Source organism: Octopus sinensis, linkage group LG18, assembly GCF_006345805.1.
Source record: "Octopus sinensis linkage group LG18, ASM634580v1, whole genome shotgun sequence".
Taxonomy (NCBI): domain Eukaryota; kingdom Metazoa; phylum Mollusca; class Cephalopoda; order Octopoda; family Octopodidae; genus Octopus; species Octopus sinensis.
The window spans coordinates 52,911,687-52,933,988 of record NC_043014.1 but is presented as its reverse complement, the minus strand read 5'-3'; the positions used below and the strand labels follow the sequence as shown (position 1 = coordinate 52,933,988).

The following is a 22,302-nucleotide window of genomic DNA, read 5'->3' as shown; positions in this document are numbered from 1 at the left end:
ATGCAGCAGCTGCAACAACAACAACAACAACACACAGTTGTTCACTTCAGCTCTTCTCTTTTTTTTTTTTCTGTGCCTGTTCAAAGAATGAGAGAGAGAGAGAGAGAGAAAAGCCACACGGATCTCTTTGCAATGTAATGGATCTCTAACTGGACTTTGACTTGTTAGAAAGAGTGACCAAATCCCTCAGATTTCATGCTATTGTCTTCAAAAAAGAAGAAAGAGTAAGGATACACTAGCCAATGTAGTCCTTGCCTCTGGAGACAATGCATGTAGTAATCACGGCAGGACAAAAGTCCTGGCTTCGAAGTCTTGGTAGTGTCAGCGTGAGAAGTATGAGAAGGAAAATGTTGTTGTCTTTTCCTTAAATAATGGTTGCAGGTGAGATCTCATTTTTGTCTTGTGTATGGCAATGGTTGCAGGTGAGATCTCGTTGTTTCAAAATGGCACTGGCTTCTTTGTGTCTCGCTATGTATGGTTGCAGATTCAGTCATTTGTGAGGCAAATTCAGGTCTGAAATAGACACAATATCTTCAGTCTACATCATGATATTGGATACTGTGCGACTAACTCAATTAGAATTATCTTACAAAACCACCACTGTTGGATTAAATACATATCTTGGGCTGTCAAGAGATCCTCTAATGAAGTTTGTGCACCAGCATGATAAAGTAAAGAAGCTATACTCGGCAAACAAAGAATCTGTACAGTTTAAGAAACAACTGATGATGGAGGATCTAGGTTGAAGGTGAGTGAAAAAGTAACCCCGTTTGCTAAAAGAGTTAAGGAAGAGATGAAAAAACAAGCCCAGAAGAAGAGCAAAGAAGAATGGGAAGAAAAACCGATGCATGGCCGATACCCATGTAGAGTGAACAAACCAGACGTAGAAAAATGAGACACTCATGAATGGATGAAGAGCTCAGGACTGAAGGCTGAAATGGAAGGTTTTATCATAGCAGCACAAGATCAAAGCTCGGCAACCAGGGCTTACCACAACAAAATAATGAACGATGGCACTGACCCGAAATGCAGGATGAAACAGTGGACCACATCTTAACTGGATGCACAGCGCTTGCAAAAACCGAATATATTCATAGACACGATTGAGTAGCACAGTATATCTATTGGAAGATATGTAAACACTACCAGCTTCCAACTTCAGGAAGATGGTACCAGCATAAACCTGAAGCTGTGACTGGAAAAGATGATGTAACAGTAACCTGGGACATGCCAATCAACACCGATAAAGAAATCAAGGCAAACAGGCCGGATATAATCATCAAAGATGGGAAGAATAAGAAATGCTTAATGATAGATGTGACAGTACCATCAGAGAGAATTGTGTCCATTAAAGAAGTTGAGAAGTCATTTAAGTACAAAGACCTAGAAATAGAAGTGACCAAGATGTGGGGAATGAAAAGCAGCATAGCACCAGTGGGGATTAGAGCATTAGGGCTAATTAAAAAGGACCTTGATAAGCAGCTCAACAAACTCCCTTGCAGTGTTAACGTGGGAGAACTTCAGAAAATAGTGTTGCTAGATTCAGCACACATTTTACCACGTGTACTCTCCATGAGATGAGGACCTGCTGTGACCCTAGGGTCAAGGGATGACTCCGGTTCAACAGAAGACAATGGACCATATTTTATTTAAAATAAATCCTTTCTGCTATAGGCCTGAAATTTTTGTGGGTGGGGTCTATTCAATTACATCAACCCCAATGTGTAAGTGGTATTTATTTTATTAACCCTGAATGGTTGAAAGGTAAAACTAAGATGGATGAAATGGCTTTGTCCGGCCAATGATTCTGTCAGGTGGCTGCCTTCAACTAAATATTAATAATTGTTAGCATACTGATTCACCTATTCTGAAGTGGGTCTCTAGTTTGGCTGAGAGTGTAGTTTAGATGTGTTTGAAAACAAAGACAAAAAAAAGGCAAAACAAACAATGGCTTGAGGGCAGCTGATATAAAAGTGGGGGTGGGACTGATGATGAAACTGGGGGGGGGGTTAGCAGCTGTCCTAGATATTTCTTTGTATGATTATACACCATCATCATCCTCATTTGGCTGTTGGCATTTTAAAAGGACATTGAATGAATTACGTGACTGTAATGTATGTGTGTGCTAAATGCACACACACACACACACACACACATATCTATTTAGCTATTTATTTAAATCAGTGCATTTAAATATGACAAAGCATTGCTGTTAGTGAAATAATGTAAGCACATTCCTTCTGTGCTTTGGTGTACAGAAATTATGTCTACTTGTGTGTGTGTGTGTGTGATTAATTTCATTCAAATGAAACTAAAGCTTCATACATTGAATATATTTTTGCAGTTGTTTGTGTATCTAAACCTAGACAAAAGCCAGCCCTAGAAACAGGACAGATTGATTGTCAGGGACATTGATTTATCTTGCATTATCAGTGAAGAATTTATCATAAATTAGGGATTAGGTTCATGAGAATAAGACTAAACAGACCCAAAGGTGCAGAGTAAGCTTCAAAGGGAAGACAAGGAAGCAGAAAAACCCCTTGGCTGGGGCCCAGGTTCAAAGGAGGAAATGGTAGGAACCTGTATCTTGATCATCTGGGAGTTTCTACAGGCACAAGAATAAAGTTCATAGCTCCTCTTCTTCCAGAGGGTCTAGTGGTTGGTCTGAACTTCGATGAAGGAAGGTATAGCCCCTTAGGTATAATTCCATGTAAATCCAGGCAGTATTTTGAATGTTGCATTCATGTTGAAGGAATAGAATTAAGTCAAGGAAGGAATAGAATTTATATATATATAAAATCATCGGTTAACATCCTATATATATATATATATTTACTTCTTCTCCAGTCACTATCAGAACTGGAGGAGAAGTTTCAGGTGTGGAGGCAAGGATCAGAATTGAAGGGCCTTAGAGTCAACCTTGCTAAAACCAAAGTCCTAATAAGTAGGAAGGTAGACAAATCACAAATGCCTTCAGGTAGATGACCCTGCTCGATCTGTAGAAAAAGTGTAGGTAGAAACTCTATAAGATGCACCAAGTGTAAGCTATGGACACATAAGAGGTGCAGCAATGTCAAAGGAAAGCTAACTAGAAAATGCTCTGAGACCAACTTCCGCCACATTCCAGGGAGAAAAACTAAAAGTAGTTGATAGCTTCCGTTACCTAGGTGACTAAGTCAGTAGCGGGGGCGGGTGTGCTGAAAGTGTAACTTGCTAGAGTAAGAATAGCCTGGGCAGAGTTCAGAGAGCTCTTACCTCTGCTGGTGACAAAAGGCCTCTTGCTCAGAGTAAAAGGCAAACTGTATGACGCATGTGTACGAACAGCCATGCTACATGGTAGTGAAACATGGGCTGTGACTGCTGAGGATATGCGTAAGCTCGCAAGAAATGAAGCCAGTATGCTCCGATGGATGTGTAATGTCAGTGTTCATACCTGACAGAGTGTAAGTACCTTGAGAGAAAAGTTGGACCTAAGAAGCATCAGTTATGGTGTGCAAGAGAGACGTTTGCGCTGGTATGGTCATGTAGCGAGAATGGATGAAGATAGTTGTGTGAAAAAGTGCCACACCCTAGCGGTTGAGGGAACCTGTGGAAGAGGTAGACCCAGGAAAACCTGGGACGAGGTGGTGAAGCACGACCTTCGAACATTAGGTCTCACTGAGGCAATGACTAGTGACCGAGACCTTTGGAAGTATGCTGTGCGTGAGAAGACCCGACAGGACAAGTGAGACCATAACTCGTGGCCTCTACCTGGGATGTAGCCAGCCCACTTATGCATACCTTTCCTTCTTGGGACACAAAACTCTGCTTGCGAAGACCTGTTGAGGCAAGTGAAATCGAAATCGATCAAAATCAATGGAAATTGTAGTTGTGATACCAGTGCCGGTGGCACATAAGAGAACCATCCAAACATGGCCGTTGCCAGTGCTGCCCCAACTGGCCTCCGTGCCGGTGGCATGTAAAAAGCACCAATCGATCGTGGCCGTTGCCAGCCTCGTCTGGCACCTGTGCCGGTGGCACGTAAAAAGCACCCACTACACTCACGGAGTGGTTGGCGTTAGGAAGGGCATCCAGCTGTAGAAACACTGCCAGATCAGACTGGGCCTGGTGCAGCCTCCTGGCTTCCCAGACCCCAGTTGAACCGTCCAACCCATGCAAGCATGGAAAGCGGACATTAAACAATGATATATATATATATATATATATATATATAATCATCATTTAATGTCATATGTATAAAAATATTTATTACATAATTGCTGTTCCCTTGTCATTCATTTAATTTCACATAAAAGGATCCAAAAAAAGAATTATGCACATTTTTAATGACCAGTTCCAGTAGTTTCTGTACCACCGTGTCTTTAACACCATTCACGCAAAAGTTCAATGAGGGAGGTTACGTAATATTTACAGTTTTAAACAGTCGAGTGACACATCATCAGACTTGCATCAAAAGATGTACTCTTACACTGTGCGTCTGCCAAGTGTTGTATTTTGCTGTTAGGAGGAAACAAGAAATATAAATAAAGATAAAAATAAAGTTGTAAAATGATGGAAACGATAGACAATAGCAACACCATAACAGATAAGCATACACATATGTGTTATAAGATTAAAAAATATATTTAAGTCGTTATGTTAGAAAAATGTTATAAAATTATGTGTACAGTAACATAGTTTTTGGAGAAATAACCAGTTTCGTATTTTCTTTTCAAATTTCTCAAATTTCTTTACCTACATGTTGTCATGTAGCGAAGACATGACACGATGTAGGTCAAGAAATTTGAGGAATTTGAAAAGAAAATATGAAACCGGTTATTTCTCCAAAAACTATGTTACTATATCACGGAGATGTACTTGCATAGCAAGTGACCTGATCTGAGATCGTGTGCTGGAACGAAAACAATTTATAAGCCATTTAAGAAACACACAAAAACCATTAGATTCACTTCAACATTTAAATTTAATTTGTCAAAATCTTAATTGGCTTATAAACACCTTCCACGCTGCAATTGTTTATGTTACTATACACAAAATTTTATAACATTTTCCTAACATAATGACTTAAATCTATTCTTTAACCTCATAACACAAGCCGTCTGTATTTTTTTCACTCTTTTTTTAATTTTATATATATATATGTGTGTATATATATATACACACACACACTTTTACATATATTTGTAACTATTTATATATATAGATATTTGCATACATATATAACTATAGATAATATATATACGCATACACGCGTATATTTATACGTACACACACACGAATGTGAGTCGGTGTGGATGCGAGAATGAATCTAAGAATGCTTTGTGATGCTGAATACATCTCCACCCCATCCTCTTTCGCAACTTAAAAACAGTGTCGGATGTGTTGGGGATGCTGGTGAACGATGGATGATGACAGGATTAACCGCCAACTCGTGATTTCATTTCTCTAGAAACTATGCGCAGCGATGGCGGGTGATGTGACTCTGCCAGATATTTAAAGTGTTGGATGAAAAGCTGCCATCATCTTTCACCTCCCCTTCTCATCACTCACACTGCACCTCTCTCTCTCTCTCTCTCTCTCGCTTGCTCTCCCTCCCTCCCTCTCATTCGCTTGTATTGTTCGCAGCCTTAATACATTCAGTCAGTGCGTGGCTCTTGTTTTTGTCTTATTTCGTGCTGCTCTATTTCTGCTCGTCTTCCATTCTGGATATATACACGTATATATATATATATATATATATATATATATATATATATATATACCAGATCTTATCGTCTCACGGCCAGCCAGCCTCAAACGTCGCTGCCTGTCCCTACGTAACACCTTGTCATCACTCCACATGGCTACGTCCGTATTATAAATGCATAATATGTTGTTATGTATAGACACGTAAATAATGTAAATCTATGGATGTGTATAAAGTGTGTCTGCCTGAGAATGTGTGTGTGTGAGAATGTGTGTTAGCTTCTGCTGTGATAAGATAAATACAACCCAAGGAGTACCTTCGTTAAATTAACCAGTTTTTCAGCTGGGATGGCCACCTTCGGTGGTAATGATGGCGAAGGTGGTGGTGGTGACCACGAAAACGATGACTTCAGCTCCATTCAGGATATTATGTCGAATGTCAAAGGTTACGGTTAGTAAATTCTATTAAATTCTAAAGCCTTCATCCCTTCTCCGCTTTTGGCTGAAGAGAAAATCGCAAGTGTGTGTGTGATTATCGAAGGAAGTGTCCGAAAGTTCTTGTCTTTTTGTAGTTTTGTATTGAAATGTCGCCGAGACCAGCTGAGCCGTTCGTTCTTCTTGGGTCGATAGAATAAGGGTCAAGGAGTGGGGTCGATGTAACAGGACTAACCCGAAAATTGAGTCAGAAACGACGGTTGTTATTGTTACTAGATCCACCTTCTTTTCTATCACTTCTGTCTCTGCTCGAATTTAAAATTGCTGTTGTTAACTCTAAACCTTCCTTCCTTCCTTTTTTGTGGTCTTCTAAATCCGAGGATACATTTTAGAATATTAAAATAGTAAATGAATGTTTGGTCGGGTGAGAGGAGTCAGCTCCCCCCAAAAGTGAGTGTGCCTCACTAATAATGTATCAGTTGAAAGATCTCTCTCTCTCACTCTCTCTCTCTCTCTCTCTCTCTCTCTCTCTCTCTCTCTCTCTCTCTCTCTCTCTCTCTCTCTCTCTCTCTCTCTCTCTCGTTATTTACGTCTACTTTTTCGTACTTGTATGGATCAGATGGGATTGACACAAACTTAGGTCTTTCGATTGACTAGTTCCTGCCGAGCCACCTCTGCACATGGAAAATGTGCGTTGAATGGTGATAGTGTGCGTGTGTGAAGCATGAGTCTGGCATTGTTGTAAACTAAGAATCCGACCATGGGGGACTTGTCTGACCCTTGCTAGCATGTGTCGAACATAAAAATCACACACACACACGCACGCACATGAGTGCAGCTGACCCCTCTCATAATTGCCATTCTTCTAACGCAACATGCAAAAGCAGATGTGTGTGTGTGTGCGTCGACCTAAAAGCTCAGAAGTTGTCGAGTGACGACGTTTGGACTGACATTTATGTCATTTAAGAAAACTGGTTCATATTATTTATTCTCTCTTATCTTCCTCTCTCACCTGTTAGGTTTTTCCCTCTTTATGTAAGAGCAGTATTTGATGTTTACTTAAAACATAAAAAGTCTCCGTATTGTGATTGTGTGTATAAATTGATGTTTACATAGGAATATTAGTTGATGAGACAGGGCTGTGTGTGTATGTATGTATATAATTTGTATGTAGATAGATAGATATAACAGCACACAGTCTCACATGTTGCTTTTCATATTTGCTCACAATGTGTTTAAACATGGAATGCATGGGCAGCTGTGTGTGGGGGGGGACATTCCTTACGTTCACGTATGTTTAGGTTCTTGAGGTTGCAAAAAATAACCTTTTATATTTTATCAATTTTAAAGCAAAAAGTGTCTCGGATTTTAACCGTGTGAAGTTTGAGTGTGTTTTCTGAATAGATTTTTGTTTTAGCCATTTCTGGCCTGAGCTTTATTGTAATATTGGGAGATGTTTTGAGAAACTTGTTCAATTATCTGATAGCTGAGAAAGCTTACAGCGGATGTTTGGGACGATTGAAATGTCTGTGAGTATAATTGTTTCCTTAGGCGTGTGATAGAAGTTGGAAATGGAAATGGAAAAGGGCCAAAGTAGTGTTTAACTTAGTGAGATGGACGTCAACAGTTATTTTGCTAACTTAAGTCCTTGCAAAAACTTCAGTTGCACATGGATTAATGCTGTTTAGGATTAAGAGATTATCATCCTGCAACATAATTTACTCTAATATTTCTTTGCAATGTGGAACATCTTTTGCCTTTGATCCCCTTAGCATGAAACACAGGCAAACCTCTTCTCTCTGCCTGTGTGACCTTTATTTTTTTTTTCTTGCAACATGCCACCAATCTTTGACTCCTTCTTCCATTCTTTCCTGGCTTTTCATTTAGTTTCAATGGCTCCACCCATGCTATTATTCAACCATCATGTTGCCCTTGTTTACTTGTATCTCTGCCACAGATCCGATCTGGTCTGTAGCTTTCAGCAAACTATTTCATTGAAATAACCCGTTGTCTTCTGTGTTATACCTTTTTTTATCTTCTCGTTTCATCTTTCTTCTTATTCGTCATCCAGAACCACTCTGAACATAAATACAGCAAAAGAGGGCTTTGCACCGTCCTTCTCCAAACTATCTTTTTGTCTCTCTGCCCATCCAACTCTTATTCTGAAGTCACTAATTAGTTGGCCATATTGGGTCACTGGAGGAACTGACTTCATATTTCCAACTATCAGTCTGTTTTGTATCCAAATAAAAAGGAAATTTATCTGGCTTGTATGTTCACCTGATTAGAAGGTGATTAATTAGCTGGCTGGTTCATTTGCATTTCAGGTCTCAAGGTGCTGCTCAATATGTTACCAGCTTTGATAATGATGTCACTGTCATGTTAACAAGGTGATTCTCCAAAAAGCCTCATAGAAACGGTCCTTTTGCTCGTTAGTCCCAATTCTGCTGCTTAAACTGCCATTCTCTTGTCTAAGCTTAATTATTCACTTACTCTTCTTCAGCTTCATTATTTATTTTTCAGCAATCAATATGTCTACTAAACCAGCCTTATTATCTATTCAGAAGAATTTGTTCCAATGTTCTTCACCTGTGAGAAGTTGGAGTCCCTCTTCCATCTTACCTCTTGCACACAGCACACTTCTGCTAGCCCCTATTCTTGCATCCCTGTAATTCCCACCAGACCTAACATTAATAGTTGCAGCCTTGAAAGAGTTTTTTTTTTTCACTTTATCAGATTATCCCATAGCGAGAGGGGTTGATGCACAATGTCTGTTTCCTGTGCCTGAAATGGAATGTATAATTGTTTGATGTCAGTCGAGGGGTTCTCGTACATATCTGTATGTTTCCACTTAACTACTACATACACCACTGGCATGGTGAGTGTTAGTCCTGTATACACAATTAGCGTTTGTCATTAGTCACCAGTGCATCTGGTTTTATGGAAATCATACTGATGTTGGGGTGAGATTTACTGTGTTGGAGGTTATCATTGTTTATAACTGTCTCCAGCGAGAGTCTTGAAGCAGCAGTAGTTGGTTAAGTTACCTTTCTTGGGCAATGCACCAGTTATTAGCCTGAAACTTGCCTTTTGGGGGAGCAGGATACACTTCCATGCATTTCCCATGATTGAGGAGATCCCTGTATAGCAAGAGGAAGGGAAGAGTTTGGTGCATTATTTGAAGTTAATGGGAGGAGTAGCATCAGGACTGGAAACCTTGTTGGTTTGAATTGATTGAAGATACTTTAGCACTTGGCATATGTGGGGATGGGAAGGTGGCAAGAGATACAGTTGGAAGCTATTTACCATCTGCATACAGTGTGGAGCTGGTTGCAAAGTGAGCAGCAATGGTGGGGGCTTTCTCCGTAGGTTTATTGTGTAAAGAACTATCCTTATTGTAGAGGGAAAGAGGATTCTGCAAAATTAGTGGAAATCAAAAGGACCAATTGCAATTTGGAAGATGAGATAACCTGAGAGTAATGTGATACATAAAGTCTATCTTTTATGGTTTGGATAATGTCCTTGCAGTTGTTGCTTTGCTGAATAACCTAGGACTGCAGTTAGGCTTTTGTTGTGTGGGGTGCATGGTGAGACATACTTAAAGGGACAGGGTTGGACTTGCACTTAACTGTTTCTGAGGAGTCAGGAGTGAAGTACATATGCTACCGGGAGTTGTTGGTATAAAATTGTAAAAACTGATCAGCCAGTGAGCTTGATGAAGCATAGGGTGCAAGAAGTATGGGGTGCTCTTGTAGTAAATGGATAATAGGCGTGGAGAAGGTTGCAGTTTGGTATAGATATGGAAGTTAAAAAGAGATGAATTTTGTGTAGGTGTTGATCTGGAATGCATGTGGCGGAGGATAAATACAGTTGGAAATAAGCACCTCTGTCATATAATGCCATTCCTTTCCTATAGTTTGTTTAAAATTCATCTGGCCATAGGGAAATATTATCTTTCTTGGAAATCGGTGAGGATTGACATCAACAAGGACAAATGGCAATGGAAAATCTACTTCAATACACATCGTCTGATCCATAAAAAAGCAAGGAAAAATTGATGCTCAGACAATAATGACGGTGTGTGTGTATATATATAGAGAGAGCGAGAGAATTTAACTAGCATACAGTGATAGTGGATACCTACTGCTGAGGAAGTGCAAACCTGCTGAAATCATGTGATCTAACAGTTCCAACACTGGAGCTGGATATGTTTGTCCACTGCTATTCTATGCTTTTTACCACTATGCATTTACACAAGATGTTTTCTCAGGACAGATATTATGGTTTATGGCATTCTTAAGGTATATCTACATTAAGATATAAACATTGCTATTCAGTTCCAATTCTGCTTCCATTAATAATTGTGTGTATGTATGTATACACACACACACACAGCTGTGTATGTATATATGTGTCTCTGCATATATGTGCTTGTGTCTTGCTATTTCATCATCAACACTGTCATCATCAGTCTGTTTGACACACAGTGGGGTCAGTTGCTACATGCTTTTTGCCCCCCCCCCCCAAACATGGAGGTGAACAACATCTTACTATATGTTGGGTGGGTAGGTGTATTGAATAATGGTTTGATTCAGGTCAGTATGACATAGGATACATCCATCTCATCAGATATCAGAAGAAAAGTGACTTCTGCAGGTCAGCTCAGGTCATGTGCTAATGCTGTTGAAAGAACACCTATTATTTTTGTTATTTTTAGGCCCATGCGCTCGGATAGGATGTTGTCAAAATGCTAGCAATGTTTGGATTCACTAATAAGTTCGTATATATGGAGGATAATCTATCCTCAGACCCAAAGATTGTCAGAAAGAGAAAGATACCTGGCTCAATCCCTCATTCAACGTAGACGTTTCTGCTAACAGTCACTAATTAAGACCATTTCCCTGGAACTCATAGGCATTATAAACTCTTCAACACCCACAATATTATGGTCAGTTACTCCTGCCTAGACACCATCACTCACTACAATAGATCCAAAGACAACATATATAGTCTCCAATTTGCACCCCCAGCATAAAACTGATGAAATCTTACCAACTGCCCACTGGGAGGATCCTGTAGAGTCACCTTCACATGATCAGATAGAAACACAAGACACTACATCAACAAGACAATCATTGATTTTTAAGAGAAGGTATACATAGCACATGCACTCCTTCAGCTGCAGGTATAGAGAAAACTTCATTTCCCTGTTTCACTACCTCTGGAGACTTTGTAACCATCAGAATGACTTCCTCAACATCAAATGGAATATCACTGACAAGGCTCACCCCCTTACTCACCTGGAACTTGGATTTGCCAACTCTATCTCTACAAGAAACTATATACACTCCACTGCCCTGTAGTATCTGTCAACAGGAAGAATGAACTATTTCGTTATTATCACCAGATGTTTGCCCTGTTAACGGCTGCTGGTGGCTTGAATTTCATGTCACTGGCAGCTGACAGTCTGAATAGATTATCTTACACCCAGTTGGCCCATGCACAAGAGCAGGATGTTTAATCCCTACCACCTATATAAACACATGGGTTAGAGAATAACTGGTGTTGCTTTCATAGCATTAACACTATGCGACCTGAGCTGACCAAAAGTAACTTAATACCTAGAAACCATCTTGAACCTCTTCCTCTTCTCCCAATGTCTGATGAGAAAAACCTGTCCTTTGCACCCGCAAAACATTGAGCTTTTAGCATTCCAATCTCAAATGTAAGGCTTATTTAGTCACATTGGTTTGAATCATTCGTTATGTTGTAGCTTTGAGATTTTGATGATGTCATTGTTCATTTGTAGAATGATAGTGTAGGGTAGGTGTGATAGGCAGGATCTGGTCAATTTGAACATAAAACTGGTAGAATATTTAGGTCAGCTAAGACCAGTTTAAATGTTAAAAGCTTAAGAAGTCATTTGGTGGGGTGAGTCAGACGGTTGTTAATCATTTATGCAACTCTTACTAATATCTCCTCAGCCTGTAGAAGTCTCGTGTAGGTGTTCCAAAGCTTATACAGTCTGTTTCTCACTAATTCCAAGCAGGTGTTAAGAACTAAGCTCTGTTCGTGGTGAGGTTGGGGGGGGGAAGGATTATGTGGACTGTTGTTGTTATTGTTTTTGTCTAGGTTGCTAAACTGTTCATTAAACAAAACTCCCTTATTTATCCTTTCTCCATCTAAGCTGTAGGGGGGGGCGGGGATGAGTTAGGTCTGCTCTCCCTGTCATTGGTTGCTGTTTTAGTACTGGTTGCTTTTTATTGGGAACTAACAGACATATGAACAGATAGACACACACACACACACTGGATCTGTCTCTCTACATTGTGTGTATGTGTGTGTGTGTGTGTGTGTGCGCGCATACATGCACAGAGAAAAAGAAAGAAAGATGTAGACAAATAAAAGATATTGATAAACTGACACACGCCAGTGCTTCGCAATCCTTTACTGTGGTCATCCATTTTTGACAAATCAATAACCATGTTTGACACTTTCCTTTTGGCTGCTCTTAACATTCCATACATTTCTCATACTAATATTTGTTAGTTTTTGTTTACATTAAATGTTGTGTTGTGGCCCTTATGCCTTTCATGGCTGATTGTACAGCATGTTTATGAATATTTGATATTTTATGAAATATTTCAAAAGCGTAAGATTTTTGTCTTCATAGCTCTCTCAGAATTGTGTCCAGCCAAATTCCATGGCTATTTTGAAAACTATAAAATTGTTGAGTTTTGAATTTGTATGTTTTCCTGAAGTATTTGATTATTAAAATGGCATAAGTTCCACATTGGTAGCAGTGAAGGAGAGAATATCCTTTAAAACTCTATTATTTACCTTATACTTGCCATCTCTTCTCCTTCATGAGTTACAGAATTATTGAAGTCAAGTGAATGCACCCTAAGAAGAGCCCTATACAATTGTGTAGTGAAGAAACACTGGTTCCCTTCTCTTTGCCTTTTCATTGGAATTATAAGGATTATACAACAAAAGCTTTAAACACCCTTAACTATGGAATGCAATTAAAGACCCAAACCACACTATCCTGCCATGGTACAACTGTGTTGGTGTTGCTTTAACAGATCAGAATAGACCCTACTCCATCCCCGTTTTTATATTTGAAACAGAAATGCATAAAACATGATTTGAACCCCTGGTTTTTGTGACCAAATCACTGTTGCTGCCCAACTGAGCTGTGGATTCTTAACCAAAAATATGACTGTGTGGATACAGGTTCTTTGAGGAAGTTGAGCAACTGCATAGTGATGCTTTTCAAAGTGGGTAGTACTATACACTGTCAGTGGAAAAATTTATATGGATCCTGGGACAAATTGGGCAGGAGAAGATGACAAATACGTGTGTCCTGTTTCTCCTTTTTTTCTTTGTGTAGTCTTTGCCTCCTGTTTATATATTAACTTTCAAAAGAAATCAAAATTATAAACTGTTAGTTACAAGAATGATGACAACATTATCAATGATAAGACTTTGTAATTTTAAATCATAAATGAAGCTGAATGCATCCCATTTACATGCATAAATTATGGTACCTTGGGCCGTAGTCTAAACGAAGCCTTGAGAGCAGATCTGGTAGATTTAACTTCAGTCTCCCATGCAAGTTGGACTGGACAGAGGAATTCATTGTGTCCCATCTTCTTTGGCATGGGGAACTTCTATTTTGCATGCTAGCATGGATTGGACCGTTTGACAGGATCTGATGGGTTGGAGCACTGCATCATGGCAAGGTTTCTAAGGCTTCCATTTTACATACGTGTATGTGTAAAAATGGTTTCTGATTTCAGAAGTAGAGGGCATTAACTGATTCCATGAACTCCTTTACTCAACTGGTGATTCAGTTCTTCAGTTTATTGTTGACGAAAGGTAAAAGTTGACTTTCAGAATGTAAAAAGCCAAAATAAATTACACAACCTTTTTTTTTTTTTTTTTTTTTTGCCTCAGTGCTCTGATGATTTTGCTAGTTGTATGTATGTGTGTGTGTGTGTATATATATATATATATATATATATATATAATGATTCTATATTTACATAGCATATTTCATTTACTGTACCCTAACACATCAGTTGTCTGTAAGGTTATACAATTTTTGAGTCGGTAACATCTGGGTTATTTTTTTTTTATCTTAAATATTAAAAAACAAAACAAAAAGCTTCTGTCTAAATTTCAGAGGGAAAAAACTCAGTTTTCATTTAAATTGATTTTGCATCAAACCCAAATGTCCTAAATCTCATTTCCTGCTACTTGAATAGTTTATTTATTTATTGCTCTCTTTTTGGGGTTAGAAATAATTATTATTCAATTTAAAGAATGGGGCCTTGTTTTGCCTTGGGGCCTTCAGCTCTGTTGTATCATAAAGTCTATCTTGGGTAATATTATGTCTCACAGATACCATTCATCTCTAGTCACCACAAAGGATTTTTTAGAAAGGAGAGAAAGAGAGGGAAGAAGAGAAGAAATGGATATAGAACTGGTATTTCATTTATTGATGTTGAAAGAATGAAAGACACACTTAATTCCATTGTATTTGAACTCAGGATGTTGAGTGCCAGAAACTGTACTGCTTGGCAATCTCTCCCACACTTTACCCACCTAACCCTAGCTCTGTGTTGAAAGAGATGAGATTTCAAATCCACTTAAAGTGTAGTCTTCTGTATTGTATTTATCTGAAAGACTTTTTTTTTCTGCCATTGTTTATATTTAGCTTTATTGCAGATCAAAAGAGTACAAGTTCAAATCCAGTGAAAGTCTGCCATATCATTGTTTCTTTTCCCTCCCACCCTCCATAAGAGATGTTTCAACACCTTTATAATTCATCAGAACAGTTAATGAATAATTTCATTCCTATTCAGACACCGTTCTTGTTGATCCAGGGATAGCTTTGACTGAAGTGATACAACCAGCTTATTGCAATATTGCTGTGTCTCCGTCCTCTTAACTCAATCGACCTGGCATGTTGTGAAAGGGGAAGTTGTTCTCCACTGTTAAAATACATCAGTGATTAGCATTTTCATGTTCAGATGTGCCAGAGTATATTATCAGTGCACGCCTGCTTCATCGTTTTGATTCCCATTCTCCTCTCTGTCCATCATGATTGACTTATTTATTATATTTACATAATATATATTATTAGCAAATTCGAGTGAGGGTTAAACTTTTTCCGAATTGCCCATATAAACTATGGTTGTACAGGAAAAGAAATAAATTTAGCAAACTTGAGGAATGAACAGACATCTATGTTCCATCAAACTCAATTGGATTGCTCTCTCATGAGGCTTCACACATTAGCACATCCACAACACTTTCCTTCATTTTGTTCTTTACAATAAATAATCACTTCTACAGGAATACAACACTTTCATATGTTGCCTCTTTGTCCAAGGCACTCTTTCAATTTTGTTTTCATTTTGTTGGATGCTGGCAGTATGAGATGCTTTTTGTTTCCCACCAACAGCTAATGTTTTCAGAGGACATCACTTCAGAAGATTAGATTAGCTTCATAACATGCTACAGCATTCATCCTATCATTAACTCTACAATGATCGTCTGTGACAGTCTGGGCTCCATAAATGAGGCATAGTCTATCAAGGGCCATATTGTCTACCATTTTTAAGATGGTGAAGTATAAGTTCTGGGAGATTCCCATCTGTTTTATGAAGAGTGAAAGGTAATGTGTGTTGTGAACTTTCTAGAATAAAGTTCCTGATTATGAATTGTGCAAATATTGTTGCTTAGCAACTCAGCCAGCCCCGATCTTCAGTTGCTATGCCTCCTTTCTTTATATCTCTATCTTTGTCTCTCTTCTTATGCCTCTCTCTCTCTCTCTGCATCTTTCTTTGTCTTTCTCTTTCTAGCCTATTTGTCTTTCCTTCACCATCTCTCTTGAGTCCTCCACATTATGGAAATGTTTCTGATTTATTAATTTATATAACTGAGAAAAAAGAACATGAGGATGAAAACCCTTCAAGATAAGGATATTCCCATTCCTAAACTGAAACATCCAACTTTATTTATTTGTAAAAAGAAGGATACAGAGCAAATTGTAGAAGAATTTCATTTGCTCCATAACTTGCTGGCCATCAACGTTACTTTATTAATCTTTGTTTTTCTTTCTCTTCCCTTTTTATTCCAGGGTCCACAAATTTGATGGACACCCTTGATGACCTGCCACCAGGAATAGGACAGTATGATGATTTCCACACCATTGACTGGTTGCGTGACATTGCACGGGACCGCATGCGACATCGCAACATCATCAAGAGAAAAGCCGAAGGATTGTGGGAGAAGATCAAGAGTGCTCACGACGCATGGTCAGGCTGGGTTTGTGTGCTGCTGGTTGGAGTGGCTGCCGGTCAGTTCTCGAAAATCTTCTAAACTTTTACAATGTTTTTTTTCTCTTGTTTTCTGTCATTTCTTTTACTTTGTTTTTGGCTACCTAAGTGTGTGTGTGTGAACGTTTTAAATATATATATATATATATATATATATATATATATATATATATATATATACACACACACATATATAGATAAGAAAGTTGGTTTAGAACTCTTCTCAACATAAACATAACGACGTAAGAAATTTGAAAAGCTAAACGCGAAACCGGTCTTCTAAATTATGTCATTGTAAGAAAAAAATTTATAATATTCTTCAGACATATTGACTTAAATATATATTCTTTAACCTTTTAAAACAAGCCTTCTGTAGTTTTTTCACTTTTTACTATTTTCTATATACATATATATATATATATATATATATATATATATATATATATATATATATATATATATATATATGTATATACACTTGCTAATATCAAGCAGTGAGAATGTGTGCTCACAACCATATTAGTAGATAATCCAAAAATATAAAAAAAGAAAAATGCGTGTGTGTATATATATATATATATATATGACTGTATGGTTAAGAAGTTTGTTTCCTATTCATATGGCTTTGGGCTCAGTCTCACTGCATGGTACCTCGGACAAGTGTCTTCTGTGATAGCCCCAAGTCAACCAAAACCTTGTGAATGTTTGTGTGTGTTTGTTTGTTGTTGTCTCCTTGTCATGACATTACTTAACGATAGTAAATAAGGATCACTATCAAACAAGTACTGCCCTTCACTTCCAATCCTCTATGAAAACATGTCCAGCCAAGGGGAAATATAACTTTGGAGCTGAATTCCCATTTTATTTCTCCTCTCACCATCTTCAACATGGTGAAACAGTGATTGTCCATTTGGAAAACCTACAACCAAAGCTATAAAAGCTATAAAAATCTTACACTTTATTAGAATTAAGTTACTCTACACAGTAATGACATATGGATCTTTATATATATATATATACTATATACATACATACATACATATATATATATATATCTTAATAATACTAAAACTCTAAGAGTTGTTTGTGTGTACCTGAAATCTCTGAGAAATAGTATATTTTACCTTAATTGCTTTTGCATATTTATTTTCATACTTACCTTCGGCAGTGCAGTTCAAGTATTTGATGATATTTGAACCTCTATTTATTAATCATCATCATCATCATCATCGTTTAACATCTGCTTTCCATGCTAGCATGGGTTGGACGATTTTGACTGGGGGCTGGCGAACCAGATGGCTGCACCAGGCTCCAAACTTGATCTGGCAGAGTTTCTACAGCTGGATGCCCTTCCTAATGCCAACCACTCCAAGAGTGTAGTGGGTGCTTTTACGTACCACTGGCACAAGGGCAGTACTGGCAGTACTGGCAACGACCTCGCTCAAATCTTTTACACATGCTACCGGCACAGGTGCCAGTAAGGTGATGCTGTTAACGATCTCGCTCGAATGGTGTCTTTTACGTGCCACTGGCACGGAGGCCAGATAGCCACTCTGGCAACGATCACACTCGAATGGTGCTCTTAACACCCTACTAGCATGGGGCTCGAGTGCCAGTAAGGTGACGCTGGTAACGATCACACTCAAATGGTGCCTTTTATGTGTCACTGGCACATAAGCCGGTTAGCCACTCTGTCAATGATCACACTCGTATGGTGCTCTTTGCATCCTGCTAGCACGGACGCCAGTCATCGAATTTGATTTTGATTTCACTTGTCTCAACAGGTCTTCACAACCAGAGTTTTAGTGTCCAAAGAAGGAAAAGGTACGCATAAGTGGGCTGGTTACGGCCCTGGCATAGGCCACGAGATTAATGAAAACGATTAAACACAATTTTTGTTTGTTATTTCTTGATGAAAAATCATAGCTTCTGTGACATCAACACACATACATATAATGAATGTCATGGCAAGTCAACATAAACACACATCCACAATTTGTGACATATACATACACATAGTCTTCACACTCTAAGAAAAAAACAAGTTGACTTTTTAACGTACGCAATATTTTAATCATTTGGAATCATTTTTAAGTGAATGTGATTTCCAAAATGTAAGTTGCTTGTACAGGAATTATTTATATTTTAGCTTTCTTTAAACAGACAATATTTCAATGTCTTTTTTAATTATTTTCAAGTGAAAGATGTATGTATGTGTATATGAAATGGACGTGTGTGTGTGTGTGTGTGTGTGAAAGAGAGAGAGAAAGAGAAAAAGATAAAGTGAGTGAATGAAACAGGTGTGTTGTCATATATATATATATATATACATACATCAATACATATGCATACATCTTTTTTGTATATACATGTGTATGTGTGAGAGAGAGAGTGAATGAGTGGACATATGTGTTTTCATGTATAAGTGGTACTCTCTCTCTCTCTCTCTCTCTCTCTCTCTCTCGCTCTCTCTCTCACTCACTCAGACACACTTGTCCATTTCATATACAACTTCATACATCTTTCACTTTAAAACAAAAGTAAAATAAATTTTTACAATAATTAATGAACAAAATCAGTTCTGAGAGTCAAAGCGAAAGATCGCCCCAAGGGAATATACCTTTGCAAAAAATTTTTTGAGTGCATTCAACATATTTGGCTGCTATTTCTAGCACACCCTGCTACCACATAACAGCTATTTGCGATAAAGGACCCGAAATACCTGTTACATGGTAGCAGGGTGTGCAAGAAATAGCAGCCAAATCTTTCCTTTTCTGGGGAAAGGAGCTGTTTATGCATGATTTCAATGTCACATTTGTTGAAAGCATGCGAAATAACCTGGAAAAGAAAAAAAACCCACCAAACAAAACTCTGTTGCTGGGGAACTCAGACTTTCCAGGTGACCCATCATGTTGTGGGTAGTTTAGTATCTATCTATCTATGTATATATTTATATATATATGTGTGTATGTGTATATATAGCTGCTTCCAGTTCTCCTCCTGGCTTTTTGTTGATTGACAAGAAGATTATTTTCTCATTTGGTGGGGGTTGGGAGAGGAAGGGCATCATCTGGCCAGAGAAAAATTGCCTCAGTAAACTCTGTCCAACTCGGGCAAGCATAGGATAGTAAATATCAAATGATGATGATGATGTTGATTGTTTAAAAATCATTAATTATGATAAAAGGAATCATGATTATAAAACAAACAAACAAACAATAACAGGAGTAATGCGTACACTCACACACACACAACAAACACATTTCAGGTAATTTTTTATTTTTATTAGTTTAAAAATAAATTTATGATTTTTATCAAAACCATTTTAAAACATCTTTCAAGTATTTCCCTGGCCCCACCCTGCCTGGGTCCATCGTTCAATGAGTGCTGTTGTTGTTGTTGTAAAGTCCTGTCTTAAAAAGAGTACTTTCTGTCCAAGCTAGCCCTAAGATGAAGTCAGGCAGCTGTGTAGTAGACTTAATCCATTTCTTGGGTTTTGTGGGGTTACTATAGTAACCTTCTGTCCGTGGTTTGATTGCCTTCGTTCCTACATTTGCCCAATCTCTTTGATTGCTACCATAACCAACCTGCCTATTATTTAGACACAGTACATCCAGGACCATTTTGTCCAATGTATTTTTCATTTTCGTGGGATGTGAGGGAGATTTGGTTGCTTTTTCTAGCAATGAACAACACCATTGTGGCTTCTACACTGGTTCTATGTCAGTAGATTTATGATAAATTTTTTTTAGTCTTAACTGGTCAGTGTAACCAAACAAACCTCCAACAACAGACCCCTACTGTTTTAGAAGAGGTTCCATAGCTTTCTATGTGAATGTTTTCCCTACAAAAGTTTAAAACTTCCCTTAAAGTTAAAAAAGATCAACAAGAAACTCCTCTGACCTTATTCCTGGTTCTCTGTGGTAGGAAAGATGGAAATTGTCCTTCATTAGTGACCCGGTCTGAATACTTGCAACAGACTGACCAGGTGGTGGTGAAAGGATATGTTTACCATGGAGATGTTTGACCTTAATGTGCAACCAAACTCACCATTTGAGAAACACCCTTATGTCCTTAAAAATAGAGACTGGATCCCCTTAAAATTTGAATCCAACATAATTCATGAATAAAGAGCAGCAGTGGGAGGAAGGGAGCAGCTAAATAATGAAGTCTAAGCTAGACTGCTACAGCTGGCCAGTTCCACACAGGGAGGCTTGACAAAGTGATTAAGAAGTTTGCTTTGTGATCATAAGGTGCAAAGTTCAATCTCACTGTATGGCATCTTGAAGACGTGTTTGTTACCCTAGCCTTGAATCAACCCAAACCTTGTAAATAGAAAACTGGGTGGAAGCCTGTTGAATGGCTGGACTGCAGCCTGTAATGCAAAGGGCTGGCCTTGTCACACACTCTGTCCAGTTGGTTTCAGTTGGGGATTACATAAAAAAAGAAACATGAAACGTTTCAGGAATACTCAGCCATTTAAGCAATTAATCAATTGGTTGGTCGATTGGAATGCTTAATCTTGAAAATTCATTGTCGATGCATTTGCTTGATATTCCTTGTTGTTGGATGTCTTAGAGATGTTCCGTGGATTTGAACTGTTCACCTCTTGCATTGGCAAAAGAGAAAATTTCATTGTTTTGTATAAATTTTGAATTCGTGAAACAATGCTAAACCCATCTTGTGTGCCTCCTCGTGACCCCTACCCCACCACCCAGAATTCATCAGCCATTTTCCCTGACTCATGCTATCACTTGATAGAAGTTCTTTTTGTTTTTCCCAGGTGTGTCAGCTTTTATGTGGGATACTTTCTGGCATTTTTTCTTTTTAATGTAAAGATACATAATTATTACTTTTCATGTTTTTATGTTTCACATCAAAGGATACGATTCTACAGCTCTCTCTCCTCTCATGTTCTCTCTCTCTCTCTTTATATATATAAATATACACACACACACACTTGGATGGTGTGTTTGCAGACCTTGTTATTTAGTTTACATAGTATTTTTTGTATAGAGAATCTCGTGTGAGTAATAATAACTTGTGGAGGCTGAAGCTACAAACACCTCTGAGTGAAGTTCATCTCTAGCTCTGAAATAATTTCAACTAATTTTATTTTCTTGAAAACAAAATAAACTTCTCACCTGAAGTAGTGGAGTTGTACTGGGGCCTCTATAGATTGCAGCAGGAAAACGAGTGTTGTTAAGAGGAACTTTATGATTAGATAGAGTATCATTGCCGTGGGCAGTCCAATGGCATGGAGCAAGTGGCAGTGCTGTACCATTATCACAAGAAGAAAAGAAAAGAAAAAGAAAATGGCTTTAGGCTCTTGATGAAAGAAAATGTTTTTAAATTCTTGAAAAAATAACTGGAGTGGGATCAGCAAATGGCTCAGAACATCTATTTTCAGGAAATGAAAACGAGGATTCTACGCTAATCATAGACCAGCAGGTGGAGTGAGTGCATAGTCCCTGCCATCATTGGGCATGCTTAAGTTGAAGATGTCTCTGGTTAAATGCAATCAAATATTGATGTTGGTAGGGTTCAGTACAGTTTCAGTCTCTGTAATGTTTAATTGCTGCTTTTATTGTTGTTGTTGTTGTTTAACCCCAGGTCAGCTGTCCTGATCAAGCAGACGTAAGATCAAAAACATTCCAACTGTGGCTATCCAGTCTTTTCATGCAGTTCATCTCAGCCTAAGATATATAACATGTCTTTTCTTTAGACACTGAGAAGATTTGACTGCTATTACTAGCATAAAAGCTTCCTCATTGGTGGTGGTTTTAGTTCTTGTTCCAAGATTGGTGGAAAAAAAATCTCAAGTTATTTAATT

General features: G+C 38.2%; 1 protein-coding gene across 5 annotated transcripts in view; it reads left to right on the top strand.

The window, feature by feature from the left end:
* The window catches only part of LOC115221334 (H(+)/Cl(-) exchange transporter 5), a 180,178-nt gene that overhangs the window by 97,717 nt on the left and 60,159 nt on the right, over nucleotides 1-22,302 (top strand). For 4 of the 5 annotated variants that reach the window (XM_036511056.1, XM_029791506.2, XM_029791505.2 and 1 more), the window contains one exon: nucleotides 16,271-16,489. In XM_036511056.1, the coding sequence (XP_036366949.1) occupies nucleotides 16,271-16,489 (219 nt within the window). Of the gene's footprint in view, nucleotides 1-5,775; nucleotides 6,137-16,270; nucleotides 16,490-22,302 lie in introns of those variants that run through there. The other variant, XM_029791507.2, reaches the window with a different exon arrangement.